Raw genomic sequence first — 15,707 nt, forward strand, 5'->3', positions numbered from 1 at the left:
GAGCCGATAATTTCACGAGCGCGTGCGGCAAACACACACGCAAAACAGATGCACAGGGTCGGGATGGCAGAGCATTCAGAAGAAAATTTGTCCTTTAAGAGGTGGAGATATAGACACTATTTCAAGTTTGTCGAAATTAAAGGAAAGAACCTCCATGTAATGTGTAATTTAAGTCCCGGGGCAAAGCTTTTGTCGACATCTGTGGTAAGCAATTCAAATCTGCTGAAGCACCTAACAAGTACCTGTCTGTTCTTCTCTATTCCACTGACTCGAATACTGCTCAGAAAATTTCAAATTCGGTGACATACAACAAGTTCTTTTTAAAGTAACGGAAATAGTTACTTTCCCTGGTAACTAGTTACTTTTACTATAGAGTAATTCAGTTACTAACTCAGTTACTTTTTGGAAGAAGTAGTGAGTAATGTAACTAATTACTTTTTTAACCATCGTGCGATGTTATTGTTTTTACCCCTCTCGCGTTATTTTACATAATATGTAAGGCTACTTTGAGGTGTGATAACTAAGTCATTTTTGAATTTTTTTTTTCTTTCAACAACTCAAAATGTTCATTGGGGTCTGAGCTATCCATACATAAGTAGTTTTTATTTATTTATTTACCCCCCCCCCCCCCCCCCCCACACACACACACACACACACACTTAGGACAACACAAGCCCATAGAAGGACTATGGAGAAAACTAACTGTGCTGTATATATATATATATATATATATATATATATATATATATATATATATATATATATTTAAAAAAAAATTATAATACTTCATTTGACATAATTAGAGCTTTGAATTAGGCAAGAAGTTATAACAACAAAATTGTCTATGCATGAGAATTTTTTTGACAATGACAGTTTTACTGAAAACGCCCCTCTCGTGTTATTTTACATAATATGTAAGGCTACTTTGAGGTGTGATAACTAAGTCATTTTTTAACACTTTTTTTTTTCAGCAACTCAAAATGTTTGTTGGGGTCTGAGCTATCCATACATATGTAGTTTTTATTGATTTATTTATCCACCCACCCACTTAGGACAACACAAGCCCATAGAAGGACTATAGAGAAAACTAACTGTGCTGTATATATATATAAAAAATAATAATAATTATAATACTTCATTTGACATAATTAGAGCTTTGAATGAGGCATGAAGTTATAACATCAAAATTGTCTGTGCATGACAATTTTTTTGACAATGACAGTTTTACTGAAAACGCCCCTCTTGCGTTATTTTACATAATATGTAAGGCTACTTTGAGGTGTGATAACTCAGTCATTTTTGAAAAAATTTTTTTTCTTTCAGCAACTCAAAATGTTCATTGGGGTCATAGCTATCCATACATATGTAGTTTTTATTTATTTATCCCCCTCCCCACTTAGGACAACACAAGCCCATAGAAGGACTTTGCAGAAAACTGTGCTGTACATTTATATATATATATATATATATATATATAATACTTCATTTGACACAATTAGAACTTTGAATGAGGCAATAAGTTATAACAACATTTTCTATGCATGACAATTTTTTTTTTGACAATGACAGTTTTTACTGAAAACGCCCCTCTCGCGTTATTTTACATAATATGTAAGGCTACTTTGAGGTGTGATAAATAAGTCATTTTTGAATATCTTTTTTCTTTCAACAACTCAAAATGTTCATTAGCGTCTCAGCTATCCATACATATGTAGTTTTTATTTATTTATTAACCCCTCTCTGCCCAATGACGTTCATCACGTCATCGGGAAAAAACAAATCAAATGGGGCTGCTGCAAATATTATTCATAACAAGGTACATAGCGACACCTTGAGGCATTTTTGCAGTACATCATACAAAAACATCACAATCATCGTCTTCGAAGGAAGGATGTTATGAATAATTCTTGCAGCAGCCCCATCACTGCTTTTGAATTGTTTTTTTTCCCGATGACGTGATGGGGTTTTAACCCATGTGGGGTTGCTATATGCAACAAGCACACAAAGAGACTATGTTGGAACTGTTAAAAAAAAAAAAAAAAAGTTAGTAGTTGTAATTATTGTTGTTGTTGTTCGTTGAAAATTAGTAGTTGCAGTAGTTAGTTATTATTTGTTATAGTTTGTTAGTTGTTCTATTGACATAAATTCTGTTCATCGCTTTCTCCGCTGTGAATCTTCGCTCCATCCTGCCTGAGTCAGTTGGGACAATGTTCCCACGGTCGACTCTTTTATATACTTGACTGAAAAGTTCACGAGCCAATAAGTTTAAAACAAAATTCGAACGCTGGACCAATAACATTTGAGATTCAAGGAAGTACTTTTTTTCCCGTCCCTTTTTTGGGCTTTGATCTCTGCCTTTCCTACGTGTTCACCTTTGATGTTAGAAACGGGGACTGGTGTTTCGACCAATGAAATTGCAGGATTTCAAACAAAACTTGCAACTTGAGTGTGCACACACTCACACAACCCCACGATTTCAAATGACACTAAACTTCCGTCAATATACTTAATTCAATCTTCCTGCAAGTAGCGCGCGTGCAGGAGCGTGCACGTGCACGTACGAGCGTGCACGAGCATGCACGAGCATGGACGACCATTCATGGTCATGTGTGACCAAGCAGTACTGCAGCAAGCAGTCGTGGAGAGAAAGAAGAGCATCAATGTTTGCGTTGGATTTCAAGGAAAATCCCTAATTGGTCTATGGCGCCACCTGTTGGTTTAGTGGTCCAAACACGCTCAAAGCACGACACGCACATTATTTGACCGCCTTTGAATAGATTCATGCAAAAACCACGGAAATTGCAATGAATTACATCGGGTTTACAATAAATCAAAAATTATGAATTATAATGGTAGTCAAGGGTTACATATTATGTAATTTGAACTCATACGTACTCAATTTCTCTAGCCACTTAATGCAACAGTTTAGAAATGACGGCACTGTTTCATTTTGAACGTCTGCCTTTTTTAGCAATCCGGGGGAATTTTCAGATCCCTAGTGTTTTTATTTCTATGCTTACTCTTTGATGTAAAAGAAGAAAGCATCAAAAACATTACAAAATATGTAAATTCCGCACGAGGGTTAAAGTAACGTGCCCAACACTGACCATGAGAGACAGAATGTGAAAAAAAAAAACAGAAAATCACATTGTTTGATTTTTAAAGAATTTATTTCCAAATTAGAGTGGAAAATAAGTATTTGGTCACTTACAAACTAGTAAGATTTCTGGCTGTCAAAGAGGTCTAACTCAGGGGTGTCCAAACTTTTTGCAAAGGGGGCCACATTTGGTGTGGTAAAATGTGGGGGGCCGACCTTGGCTAAGGTTCTTTACGTACAACAACAATATATTTAAACAAATTTTAGCAAGCCATTCTGTTTCACATTTGTCTTTTTATTATAATTTGAACAGTCTTAAGCATGTGTTCTGGTTCATTTCAAACATGCATATCACATGCCGTTGAATATTCACTTGAATATACTGATGAATATACTGATCCTGATAAACAAAATCAATTCAGAGACTTACTCCATCCGTAATAATCCCAGAAATTTTATTCCACGGGCGTTTCATGTCATCCACGGCAGTTTCAGTGAAGAAATAGTCCAATTTCCACCTATCCTTGAAGCGCCGGCCCTCACAGTCAACTTTCCTTTTTTTGTTTATTGCTGCCATTTTAGAAAATTGGAGATAAAGATCACACACAGTGATGTCACTGAGAGTGCTGCTGCCCTCTAGTAGGTAAATGAGGAACAGCATTTCGCATCATAAACTGCTCAATTTATTAAGTCTTCATGCGGGCCAGACGTTATGGGCCTTATGACAAAGGCTGCGGGCCAGATGAAATTTTACCAAGGGCCGCATTTGGCCCCCAGGCCGGACTTTGGACATGTCTGGTCTAACTTCTTCTAACGAGGTCTAACGAGGCTCCACTCGTTACCTGTATTAATGGCACCTGTTTTAACTCATTATCGGTATAAAAGACACCTGTCCACAACATCAGTCAGTCACACTCCAAACTCCACTATGGCCAAGACCAAAGAGCTGTCGAAGGACACCAGAGACAAAATTGTAGACCTGCACCAGGCTGGGAAGACTGAATCTGCAATAGATAAAACGCTTGGTGTAAAGAAATCAACTGTGGGAGCAATTATTAGAAAATGGAAGACATACAAGACAACTGATAATCTCCCTCGATCTGGGATGATGCAAGATCTCACCCCGTGGCGTCAAAATGATAACAAGGACGGTGAGCAAAAATCCCAGAACCACACGGGGGACCTGGTGAATGACCTACAGAGAGCTGGGACCACAGTAACAAAGGCTACTATCAGTAACACAATGCGCCACCAGGGACTCAAATCCACTGCCAGACGTGTCCCCCTTCTGAAGCCAGTACACGTCCAGGCCCGCCTGCGGTTCACTAGAGAGCATTTGGATGATCCAGAGGAGGACAGGGAGTGTGTTATGGTCAGATGAAACCAAAACAGAACTTTTTGGTAGAAACACAGGTTCTCGTGTTTAGAAGAGAAAGAATACTGAATTGCATCTGAAGAACATCATACCCACTGGTAAAACATGGGGGTGGAAACATCATGCTTTGCGGCTGTTTTTCTGCAAAGGGACCAGGACGACTGATCTGTGTAAAGGAAAGAATGAATGGGGCCACGTATCGAGAGATTTTGAGTGAAAATCTCCTTCCTTCAGCAAGGGCATTGAAGATCAGAGGTGGCTGGGTCTTTTGGCATGACAATGATCCCAAACAGACAGCCAGGGCAACAAAGGAGTGGCTTCGTAAGAAGCATTTCAAGGTCCTGGAGTGGCCTAGCCAGTCTCCAGACCTCAACCCCATACAAAATCTGTGGAGGGAGTTGAAAGTCCGTGTTGCCCAACGACAGCCCCAAAACATCACTGTTCTAGTGGAGATCTGCATGGAGGAATGGGCCAAATACCAGCAACAGTGTGTGAAAAGCTTGTGAAGAGTTACAGAAAATGTTTGGCTTCCGTTATTGCCAACAAAGGGTACATAACAAAGTATTGAGATGAACTTTTGGTATTTGCCAAATACTTATTTTCCACCATGATTTGCAAATATTTAAAAAAAAAAATCAAATAATGTGATTTTCTTTTTTTGTTTTTCCCACATTCTGTTTCTCATGGTTGAGGTTTACCCAGGTTGACAATTACAAGCCTCTCGAATATTTTCAAGTGGGAGAACGTGCACAATTAGTGGTTGACTAAATACTTATTTGGCCCACTGTATGCATCTCCAAAACAATATAAACGGACATTTAAGACTCTCATTAGCATAATCGCTAACTAGCGTAGCGCTTCGTGCTAAGTAGTAACAGCTCATGAACAAAGAATACAAACAATACATCTGGCTTCATTTACTCACCCCTGACGGAGGCACACTGGATCTAACAACGCACACGACTCAAGACAATCTGACTCTCGCCTAAAGTGAGTGTAGCAGTGAACTCTCTCTCTCTCTCTTGCTCTAATAACTGGCGTGCGGGCACAGCCTCACATTACACACAAACAAGGACCCAAACGGGACTGCTCATAGCTGCTGGCAAAAATCGATAATCAAATTTGTTGACAACTAATTTACCGTATTCATCGATTTAATTGATTTAATCAATTAGTTGCTGGGTTTTTGTTTCAAGTATTAGTATAAAATACAGGCAAATAAATGTCAATTTAGCCACATATCTTATAACTCTAGTGTTGTGGTTATACTGTGTTTTTTAAAGAAGTGATACTGCACTGAGTAATTTGCGCTGTGTCTTGTCATACGTGGAATTGAGGCCCTTTGAATTCAAACTAACTTAGCCTGATTCTGGAACTTCTGTTAATATCTGATCATTGTGATTACTACATTACCAATACATTCTGACTGAATACGATTGGACTCCCAAATAACTGAACTTTACTACAGAAAATAGCGTATTTAAAAAAATAATTATTAATGAGTAAATAGTAGTGCAGTTGTTTAATGAGGATTCGGCAGAGGATACTATTACAATAGCTATTGAAATAGCTTGTTTTTCTGTTTATTTGTCATTTTATAGAACATCCTAGAATTATTTCCTGACTCATGTAATGATAATTGTTGTATCATCATATCGTGAGATCATTATCGTGAGACCTATCGTTAGGTACCCAAAGGTTCCCACCCCTACTGATTAATGTAATGTAGTTGCAGTTATGCTCATTTTTCTCCTGCTCACCTTAAGTTTGACTCTCATACTGCAAACCACATTGCACAATGAATTTGAAAATTCCACAGGAAAAAAAAATACTCTGCATTGTTTCCCTAAAAAGTGCACACAGTCAGCTTCGACAGCAGCATGCTGCTGAGTTCCAGCACATGCTGCTGACTGAACACTCAGCAATAGCAACGGGGACATGAACAGTTTGTTTTGAAAAAAGAGTGTTTCGTTCCCCTCCCTCTCTGTGTACACCTGGTGTTCTGTAGCCCACACTCTCATGGTCTCCGCCTTGTCAGCACTCATGTCTCTGTGGTAGGTAAAAACAGCTCTGCAGAGGACTAGCAGCATCACAGATTGGTGGTTTTAACCTTCAACACCCTAAAACAATTAAGCATTTAAACTTTAAGGATATCACAGAAGTGACTAGTATTTTTTCAAATAATTAACTAAATGAGAACTAATGTTTTTGCAACAGCCAAGTGTGCATTACAGTCCTATGTTATGCTGCTCCTCGAATGTTGTATCACTTCTTGGACCGGTAATGCAATCAATCAAGCTATCAGTGAAAGAAATACTTGTTTAAAAATGATGGTTGTGATTTATGATACCGTAATTGCCCGAATATAAGGCGCACCCCTGTAAAACGCGCACCCCAAATTTACTTGTAACATCTAGGGAAAATTATTGTACACGCGTATAACGTGCACCCTAATTTTAGCACCAATAAATAGAAGAATACAAGAAAAGAGAGCTCGTGTACAGATACAGAAATGTCATTTTACTGACTGGTGAAATACAGCAGAAGTATAGCACATTGGTAGTTCAAAACATTACCGTAAACTGACAATATGCACGGTAATAATATGATCTGACAACTTCTCCAACTTACCAGAATCCAGGAGAAAACAAAACAGATGTGACTTTTGACCGTAATGGTTGGCAACAGATCGCTGTATACGTTTTCTTCAACACAACATGGCCATGTCAATTAAAAAAAAAAATCGGTCGTACTATATATATATATATATATATATATATATATATATATATATGTATATATATATTTCTGTCTCATACCCTGTACCCTTGTATAATGCGCACCATGATTTTACAAGTTGATTTTGGGGGGGAAAAAGTGTGCGTTATATTCGGGAAACTACGGTATACAGTATATCATCAAAACAATTTAAAATGACATATTCTCATGAGGATCTCATATCCCCAATGTTATGATGTATGATATGTTGGGCAGAAAGTAATTGCACCCTTATGCACTTAGTAGTCACAGTACAGCATATCACCTATGTTTGAAATGATCTTTCAATGTCTCTAAACATTACCTTCACCTCATAACAGACAGAAATATTAGGACATATTAAATCAAAAGTCACTCAATCTCATGGGTTTTAAAACAAAACTAAAATGCACATAACAACAAACTAAATTGCACACTAGCAACCCACATAGCAAAATATAACTGTAGTGGATATGGGCCAAATGTACTGCAAATTTAGGCCCAAATTCGTAAAACGGATCCGCCCCAGTGTCTTTTTGAACAATGGCCCAAACTCAGTGAGGAGTCACTTGCCGGATCAGCAACCAGTTTTGGGCCAGAACTGGTCCAAAGTAGCAGAAATGACATTAATATATGGCCCGGATATGGCACACATGTTACCCTGTCTGGGCCAGATTTGTATCAAAACCGTTTTCAGTATTAAATTCGGAGTTCATTTTGTTCAATATATCATACTGTAATGTGTTTATATTGCAAATTAAATTTGTCTATTAAAAGCAATAATGACAACACTTCTTTTCAAGCTATTTATTATTGCTAACATATTAATGCAACATACAACAACATGGGGGCGGCGCGGCTCGGTGGTAGAGTATTTGTCCCCCAACCCAGAGATTGTGGGTTCAATGTCTTTGAGCAAGATGTTGAACCCCACATTGCTCCTGTTGCTGCGTCACCAGTAGGTGGATGGCGAGATAGTGTAAAGTGCTTTGAGGGCCTTGAAAGGTGGAAAAGCGCTATCCAAGTATAACACCATTTACCACAACATTGTTTTTTTTTCACTAAATTTTTAATTGGAGCAAGAGGCTCAACATTAAAGATGACCCATTTTTAGACTGTAAACAACATATTGTATTCATCAAGGTTCTGGGGTAACGGGGGACCTAATTCATTGACAATGAGAGGTAGTGTTAGCTAGTGTCCGAAGTATCCGGTGGGCAGTTTGGTGATAGAACAGGTGAACGGGCAGGCAGGCGTTTTGCCAGGCAAGCAGTACAGGATCTTTGGGGGGCACAAAAATCAGCTCAGTATCAGGATTACAAGATTCTTTGTTAGCTGAAAGTCACATATCTGTAGGTGAGTTGTTGATCTGGCGATGATGTGAAGCCAAGGACCAGTTTAAGTAAGCTGCTGACGATGATTAGCGGCACCTGGTCCTAGGCTCACCTATCTGTGCAATCAAGGCGACAATTAAGGCAAAACTGTCATAGTGCTGATCCGGGCAGCATCTGGCGCACTGACATTAAGCGGGTATGATTGCAATGCGGATCTGGCGAGCTGAGGCCAGATCCGGCATGCAGTCGCCTGCTGTTGGGGAAGTAATGAAACAACTTGAACAGTAACTGAAGAAATAATGATCACAGAACATGAACTTTGAAAATTTTACATTATTTACATAGTGTGCCATGCAGCCAATTGGGTAAGAGCTCCATGTTGGTTAATTTGCTGTATGGCGTCATCAAGTAGTCTTAAAGCCAAAGAGGTCAACAATGCTGAGACTTCAATGGCAAGTTGTTTAAGAGAATGACATGAACGTGTTTGTGCTACTATAGTAGTATTTCACTAGCTAAGATAATATTTTAATAATATTGTCTACATGCAAGCACTTCAGGTTTTCCCATAGGATTTTTTGGAGCTGTGGTGGTGGTGGGCTGCATCGAAGTCGGACAGCCCCACATTTATTTTTTCCAAGAAGAACCATAACATAGATCTAATGAAATATTTTGAAACGTGGCAGTCTACATTTACGATGAAGTATTGGGGCCAAATTTAAATGCTGAATGATTACATTTGCTCCTGTGGTTAGTATAATTAGGTAGGGGTAATGTAACTGTAAACTGCTATGCACTTTATGTACATGTACCCTAGCTGCGAGCTACGACGAAGCATTAGCATAAATCATTTTATGGATAATATTTTGATGTAGATGAGGCAAGAGAAAAAAAATCGAACTATCACTATGCGAATGAATGTCAAAATAATAGCATGAGAATAAAAATCGCATTGTTACGTAGGGCTAATGTAGCTGAATAAGCAGATACGTACTTTACGTATAGGGTTTCCACCTTTCAGAAATAGAAATAAGGGACGTAAGTTCGCGTTATAATCATCATCAGTGACTCTTATTGAGCCACTCCAGTCTATTTTTTGGAGACGTTTCCCCTTTTGAGGAAGACGTGAGGTGTCCTGAACTTCTGATGTTGAAGAGACATGTTAGTTTTGAAAACGCGCGGGGCGGTGCACTGAGCAGAGAGAGCGAGGTAACTAGGAAACGAACCCGGAAGTGGAGCGCAGTGCAGGGCAGACAGCAGCGGGCAGGCAGATAACTATCTTGCTGTCTTTAATATCTCCTGCCCTTTTTGTTCATTATTGTTGGCTCAGTGTTCACTCATGAGCGCAGGTGTGTGTTTGTGTGTGACAGACGTGCATGGGCTGGGCGCACCGCCGCCCGCCGCGCAGGAGCCGCGGGTCGCACGGGGTTGACCTTCGACCCATGGGACAATTGTGAAATACGTAATAAACTGCGTTCCGTATTGGTTCAATACAGAACGCAACTTTTAAGTCCCAATTACGGAACGATTCCGTATTTCAAGGGACGGGTGGCAAGCCTATTTATGTAGCGCGTTGCCGCCTCCATTAAAACAATATTGAAGGCATCTTGTGTTTTAGAATTGGTTTAACAAATAAGGAAATCCTTAATAATTTGCATCATCTACATCAAGTTATAATAAATAGAAGGATTTATACTAATCTTCATCGTGACTCTCAGCTACGATACATATACGTAAAATATGTAGCTGATTACAGCTACATTACCCCTACTTAATAATACGACTGTTTGTCCTCGTAGCAATAGTACGACTTACATCACTTTTCTTTTTCTTTATTTGGCCTTAATATGCACTACATTTCTAAATACTTCAAAATACTCATCTGAAATTATTACCAGTGACATCAGCAACGAACAAATGCTGTGCTGGGACACAACAATTTGGGTAAAACACATGCCAAAAAGAACCGACACGTCATGTCGTAAGTGCTGCTTTTGATGTCATCAACCACAATATATTACTTAATAAACTTAGGTGCTATGGCTTTACTCCATCTGCTGTAGCTTGGATTGAAAGTTATCTGACCAGTAGAATTCAGAAAGTTATGTTCAATGGGTGCTTCTCAAATGCACAACAAATACATTACGGAATTCTGCAAGGTTCTTCACTGGGGCCGCTGCTCTTCTCTATTTTTACAAACGACCTCCCACTTGTTTGTAAAAATGCGAGCGTGTGTATGTTTGCTGATGACTCAACACTCTATAAATCTGCCAAAACAGTGGAGGAAATCACCTCAGCCCTTAACCAAGAGCTACAGTTGGTGTTTACTTGGATCACCGACAACAAAATGGTTCTGAACATATCAAAAACTAAGAGTATTATTTTTGGGACGAAACATTCATTAAGATCCAAACCTCAGTTAAACCTTGTACTAAACAATGTGGTTGTAGAGCAGGTACAAGAAACCAAGCTCCTAGGGATAACTTTAGACTGCAATTTATCATGGTCAACACACATTGATTTGTTAGTGCAAAAGATGGGTAGCAATACATCAGTAGTAAAAAAAATGTTCACCCTTTTTAACACCTCAGTTGACTAAACAGGTCTTTCAGACCCTTGTATTGTCACACCTGGACTACTGTTCGGTGGTCTGGTCAGGTACAACAAAGACGAACCTACAAAGGCTCCAACGAGTACAAAACAGAGCAGTCAGGCTTGCGTTTAAAAGCAGCCAGAGAGCCAACACAGACAACATGCATGACAAACTGTCTTGGCTTAAAGTTGATTCAAGGCTGCGAGTATCTCTTCTCTCTTTTCTGAAAAACATCATGACATTGAGCAAACCAGGCAGTTTGTTCAAGCATTACACTCTGAGCTCAACTCTGCACTTATACCCAACTAGACATGCTATTAGTGGTAACTATACCATACCTATCATGAAAACTACAGTGCCTTGCAAAAGTATTCGGCCCCCTTGAACCTTGCAACCTTTCGCCACATTTCAGGCTTCAAACATAAAGATATAAAATTTTAATTTTTTGTCAAGAATCAACAACAAGTGGGACACAATCGTGAAGTGGAACAAAATTTATTGGATAATTTAAACTTTTTTAACCAATAAAAAACTGAAAAGTGGGGCGTGCAATATTATTCGGCCCCCTTGCGTTAGTACTTTGTAGCGCCACCTTTTGCTCCAATTACAGCTGCAAGTCGCTTGGGGTATGTTTCTATCAGTTTTGCACATCGAGAGACTGACATTCTTGCCCATTCTTCCTTGCAAAACAGCTCGAGCTCAGTGAGGTTGGATGGAGAGTGTTTGTGAACAGCAGTCTTCAGCTCTTTTCACAGATTCTCGATTGGATTCAGGTCTGGACTTTGACTTGGCCATTCTAACACCTGGATACGTTTATTTTTGAACCATTCCATTGTAGATTTGGCTTTATGTTTTGGATCATTGTCCTGTTGGAAGATAAATCTCCGTCCCAGTCTCAGGTCTTGTGCAGATACCAACGGGTTTTCTTCCAGAATGTTCCTGTATTTGGCTGCATCCATCTTCCCGTCAATTTTAACCATCTTCCCTGTCCCTGCTGAAGAAAAGCAGGCCCAAACCATGATGCTGCCACCACCATGTTTGACAGTGGGGATGGTGTGTTCAGGGTGATGAGCTGTGTTGCTTTTACGCCAAACATATCGTTTTGCATTGTGGCCAAAAAGTTCAATTTTGGTTTCATCTGACCAGAGCACCTTCTTCCACGTGTTTGGTGTGTCTCCCAGGTGGCTTGTGGCAAACTTTAAACGAGACTTTTTATGGATATCTTTGAGAAATGGATTTCTTCTTGCCACTCTTCCATAAAGGCCAGATTTGTGCAGTGTACGACTGATTGTTGTCCTATGGACAGACTCTCCCACCTCAGCTGTAGATCTATGCAGTTCATCCAGAGTGATCATGGGCCTCTTGGCTGCATCTCTGATCAGTTTTCTCCTTGTTTGAGAAGAAAGTTTGGAAGGACGGCCGGGTCTTGGTAGATTTGCAGTGGTCTGATGCTCCTTCCATTTCAATATGATGGCTTGCACAGTGCTCCTTGAGATGTTTAAAGCTTGGGAAATCTTTTTGTATCCAAATCCGGCTTTAAACTTCTCCACAACAGTATCTCGGACCTGCCTGGTGTGTTCCTTGGTTTTCATAATCCTCTCTGCACTTTAAACAGAACCCTGAGACTATCACAGAGCAGGTGCATTTATACGGAGACTTGATTACACACAGGTGGATTCTATTTATCATCATCGGTCATTTAGGACAACATTGGATCATTCAGAGATCCTCACTGAACTTCTGAAGTGAGTTTGCTGCACTGAAAGTAAAGGGGCCGAATAATATTGCACGCCCCACTTTTCAGTTTTTTATTTGTTAAAAAAGTTTAAATCATCCAATAAATGTTGTTCCACTTCACGATTGTGTCCCACTTGTTGTTGATTCTTGACAAAAAAATTAAATTTCATATCTTTATGTTTGAAGCCTGAAATGTGGCGAAAGGTTGCAAGATTCAAGGGGGCCGAATACTTTTGCAAGGCACTGTATTACCTCTTGTATTGTCTATTTGCCTCCTTACTAACTCCTTCTTCTGTCTTTATGTTAGTATGTTGAATTATGTTTGTTTTAGTGTGTACATTTTTCAAGATAAGAATTCTTTCTTTTATATACAGTATGGCTTATGTTGATTAGTATGTTGATGTTTTGTCTGTTTTATGTTTTGTGTGGACCCCAGGAAGAGTAGCGGATGTTTTCATCAGCTAATGGGGATCCTCATACAAATTATAAATACAAATGTCAATGTTAATATTAAGGTTGTTTTTACAGGTTTAAACCAGAATCACATTCATTAACTTGAAATAACTTTCTGTGGATTTTTGTACTGACTCCGCGCCAACATAGTCATTCATGCTTGCAACAGGAGAACCGATGTGATTTTCAAAATAAAGCGTGTAAAGGAACAATTTCAATTTGACATGCTATTTCGGACCACTTTTTGCAGGTAGTGCATAAATAATGAGCTATAGATATTCATTGTTAAATTATAGAAATTATAAATTAGAATGTATCTTTAAAAAAAAAAAAACATCTCATTTGCAAGGCGAGGCGGCTTTTATTTTGGTGAAGCGGTGCGCCACAATTTTTTATGTGTTGGGGAAACCCTGCTATTGTTTTATATACCGTATACACTTGCGTATAGGTCGCAATTATTAGTTACTAAAGGGAGTTATGCTTCTGCAGCAGACCTACGCCATCAAGGCAGACCTGATTTACGACCCTCCACCGTAGCTTGACGTGCAGCTTTACAAAATTCTTACTACTTGTTATCACCTCAATGCGTGGTGACGCAAATGGACTGTGATTGCTCCGCTCAGACTGTTGTTTCCGGCTCAGCGCGAAATCACCGCCATTTACGAACATTCTTGCGCTAGACTCAAAAATGAAGAAGATCGTCGAAGAGGTCCACAAGTATGACCACCTGTACAATGTTTCATCACGGTATTATAAAGATTGCCGTTCAATCTCAGTTGGCATTGTTGTGTAACCGGAAAAAAACTACAGGAAGTTGACAAGAGTCCCCAAAACCATACAAACACAACGCTACACCCCTCTAGTGGCTTGGCGGTGAATTACAGAGCAACGTGTTCCCTTGCCGCAGAACTATCGAATGCTCATTGGCGCCATAGTCGCTACGCCGGCATCACAACGCAGAAGCACAACTCAGGCTTCACTGTAAACATAGGTCAAACCCTTGTTGCTTTATGATCGCACTCGTACAAGCATGCGCGCCATGCACAGGCTTATCTCAGGCTGCAGTTGGGCTTTAGGCCAGAGTCGCCAGTAAAAAAGCAACAAACTCCATTGAAGGAAAAGAGTCGATTATTCCTTGTTATAGGTAGTTTTATTCTTATGACGAACAGGAAACGATGACACAGAATTCAGGAATAAAAAGAACAAAGAATTTACACTTAAAGACAGACAAACAGAAAAGACATCACAGTCCAGTACCGGGACACATTGAGTGTGTCTTGCCTCTCAGCTCCTACACTTTTTCTTACTTCCCCCTTGGGCGAGGGTTCACTTCCCCTAAAGACTTGCTTGGAATGTGCAACCCCCAGCCCTGATCAGATTACATACACTGGTAAGAGGCAAAAGGGCCTGTGTGAATATGGAAGAAAAGCAAAGTGGCATCTTTTACATATGATTATTGTGAATAAATGTGAATATATTTCTACACCATATAGCTCTTAGACTCTTAAAAAGTGTTTAACAGCCCAATATAGATTGTCTGGGATCAGCATCAGCGCCTCGAAATCCTCAGTTGGAAAAAGGGAGAATGCCCTCTCTAGGTCCGGGATAACGTACTGAATATTTAACATGTTATTTGCACTGCATTACGTGTCAAGGTCATCATTCTCTGTCTATATTTTCCTTGCTCCTGTCACAGGGGTCACCATGACAACAGACGAAGCAGAGAGTCACCAAAAGAAACCAAAGCAGCAGGAAGAGGCAGGCCAGGATGCGAAGCCGTCTTCTCCAGATGAGGAACACCTGCGGCCTCGCAACCGCAACTCTGCCGGCCGCGGACTCTCCCGCCTCTTCTCCTCCTTCCTAAAGAGACGCTCCCAGTGTGAAAGCGAGGGAGGTGGGAAGGAGGAAGAAGAAGCAAAAGCTCCCATCGCTGACCCTGAACCTGAGCTGAAGATTGAGGGAGAGGTGGCACATGACCAGCACTCAGTTAGCAGCGGTGAAGCTCAGGTTAGCATGTGGTCATACATCTGTTTTCATCTTTATTTAAGAATTAACCATTCTTTTTAGTAGTAATCACTGCACCAAATAATTGTTCTAATCCTTAACTCATTCACTGCCAGCCATTTTCAACACAGTTGACCCTATATTGGCAGCCATTGCAAACATTTTGAATGATTTCTCAGGACCCAGTTTTGAGTTCCTATGATACTGTAATACAGTGGTGCCTCAACATCCGAAATTAATTCGTTCCAGAGTGGCTTTCATATTATGATATTTTTATATAATGAATCCTGTTTTACATGAAATTCAACTAATTCTTTCCAAGCGCTCTAAAACACCACATTGAATTTGGTGTCATGTACT

General features: G+C 39.7%; 1 protein-coding gene across 13 annotated transcripts in view; it reads left to right on the forward strand.

Moving 5' to 3' along the window:
• Positions 1 to 15,707, forward strand: part of epb41a (erythrocyte membrane protein band 4.1a) — a 174,383-nt gene that overhangs the window by 23,956 nt on the left and 134,720 nt on the right. For all 13 annotated transcript variants that reach the window (XM_057828657.1, XM_057828644.1, XM_057828651.1 and 10 more), the window contains exon 2: positions 15,040 to 15,350. In XM_057828657.1, coding sequence (XP_057684640.1) covers positions 15,048 to 15,350 — 303 coding nt within the window. In that variant the 5' untranslated portion in view covers positions 15,040 to 15,047. The remainder of the gene's footprint in view (positions 1 to 15,039; positions 15,351 to 15,707) is intronic.

This window comes from Corythoichthys intestinalis, chromosome 22 (assembly GCF_030265065.1).
Source record: "Corythoichthys intestinalis isolate RoL2023-P3 chromosome 22, ASM3026506v1, whole genome shotgun sequence".
Classification (NCBI taxonomy): Eukaryota; Metazoa; Chordata; class Actinopteri; order Syngnathiformes; family Syngnathidae; genus Corythoichthys; species Corythoichthys intestinalis.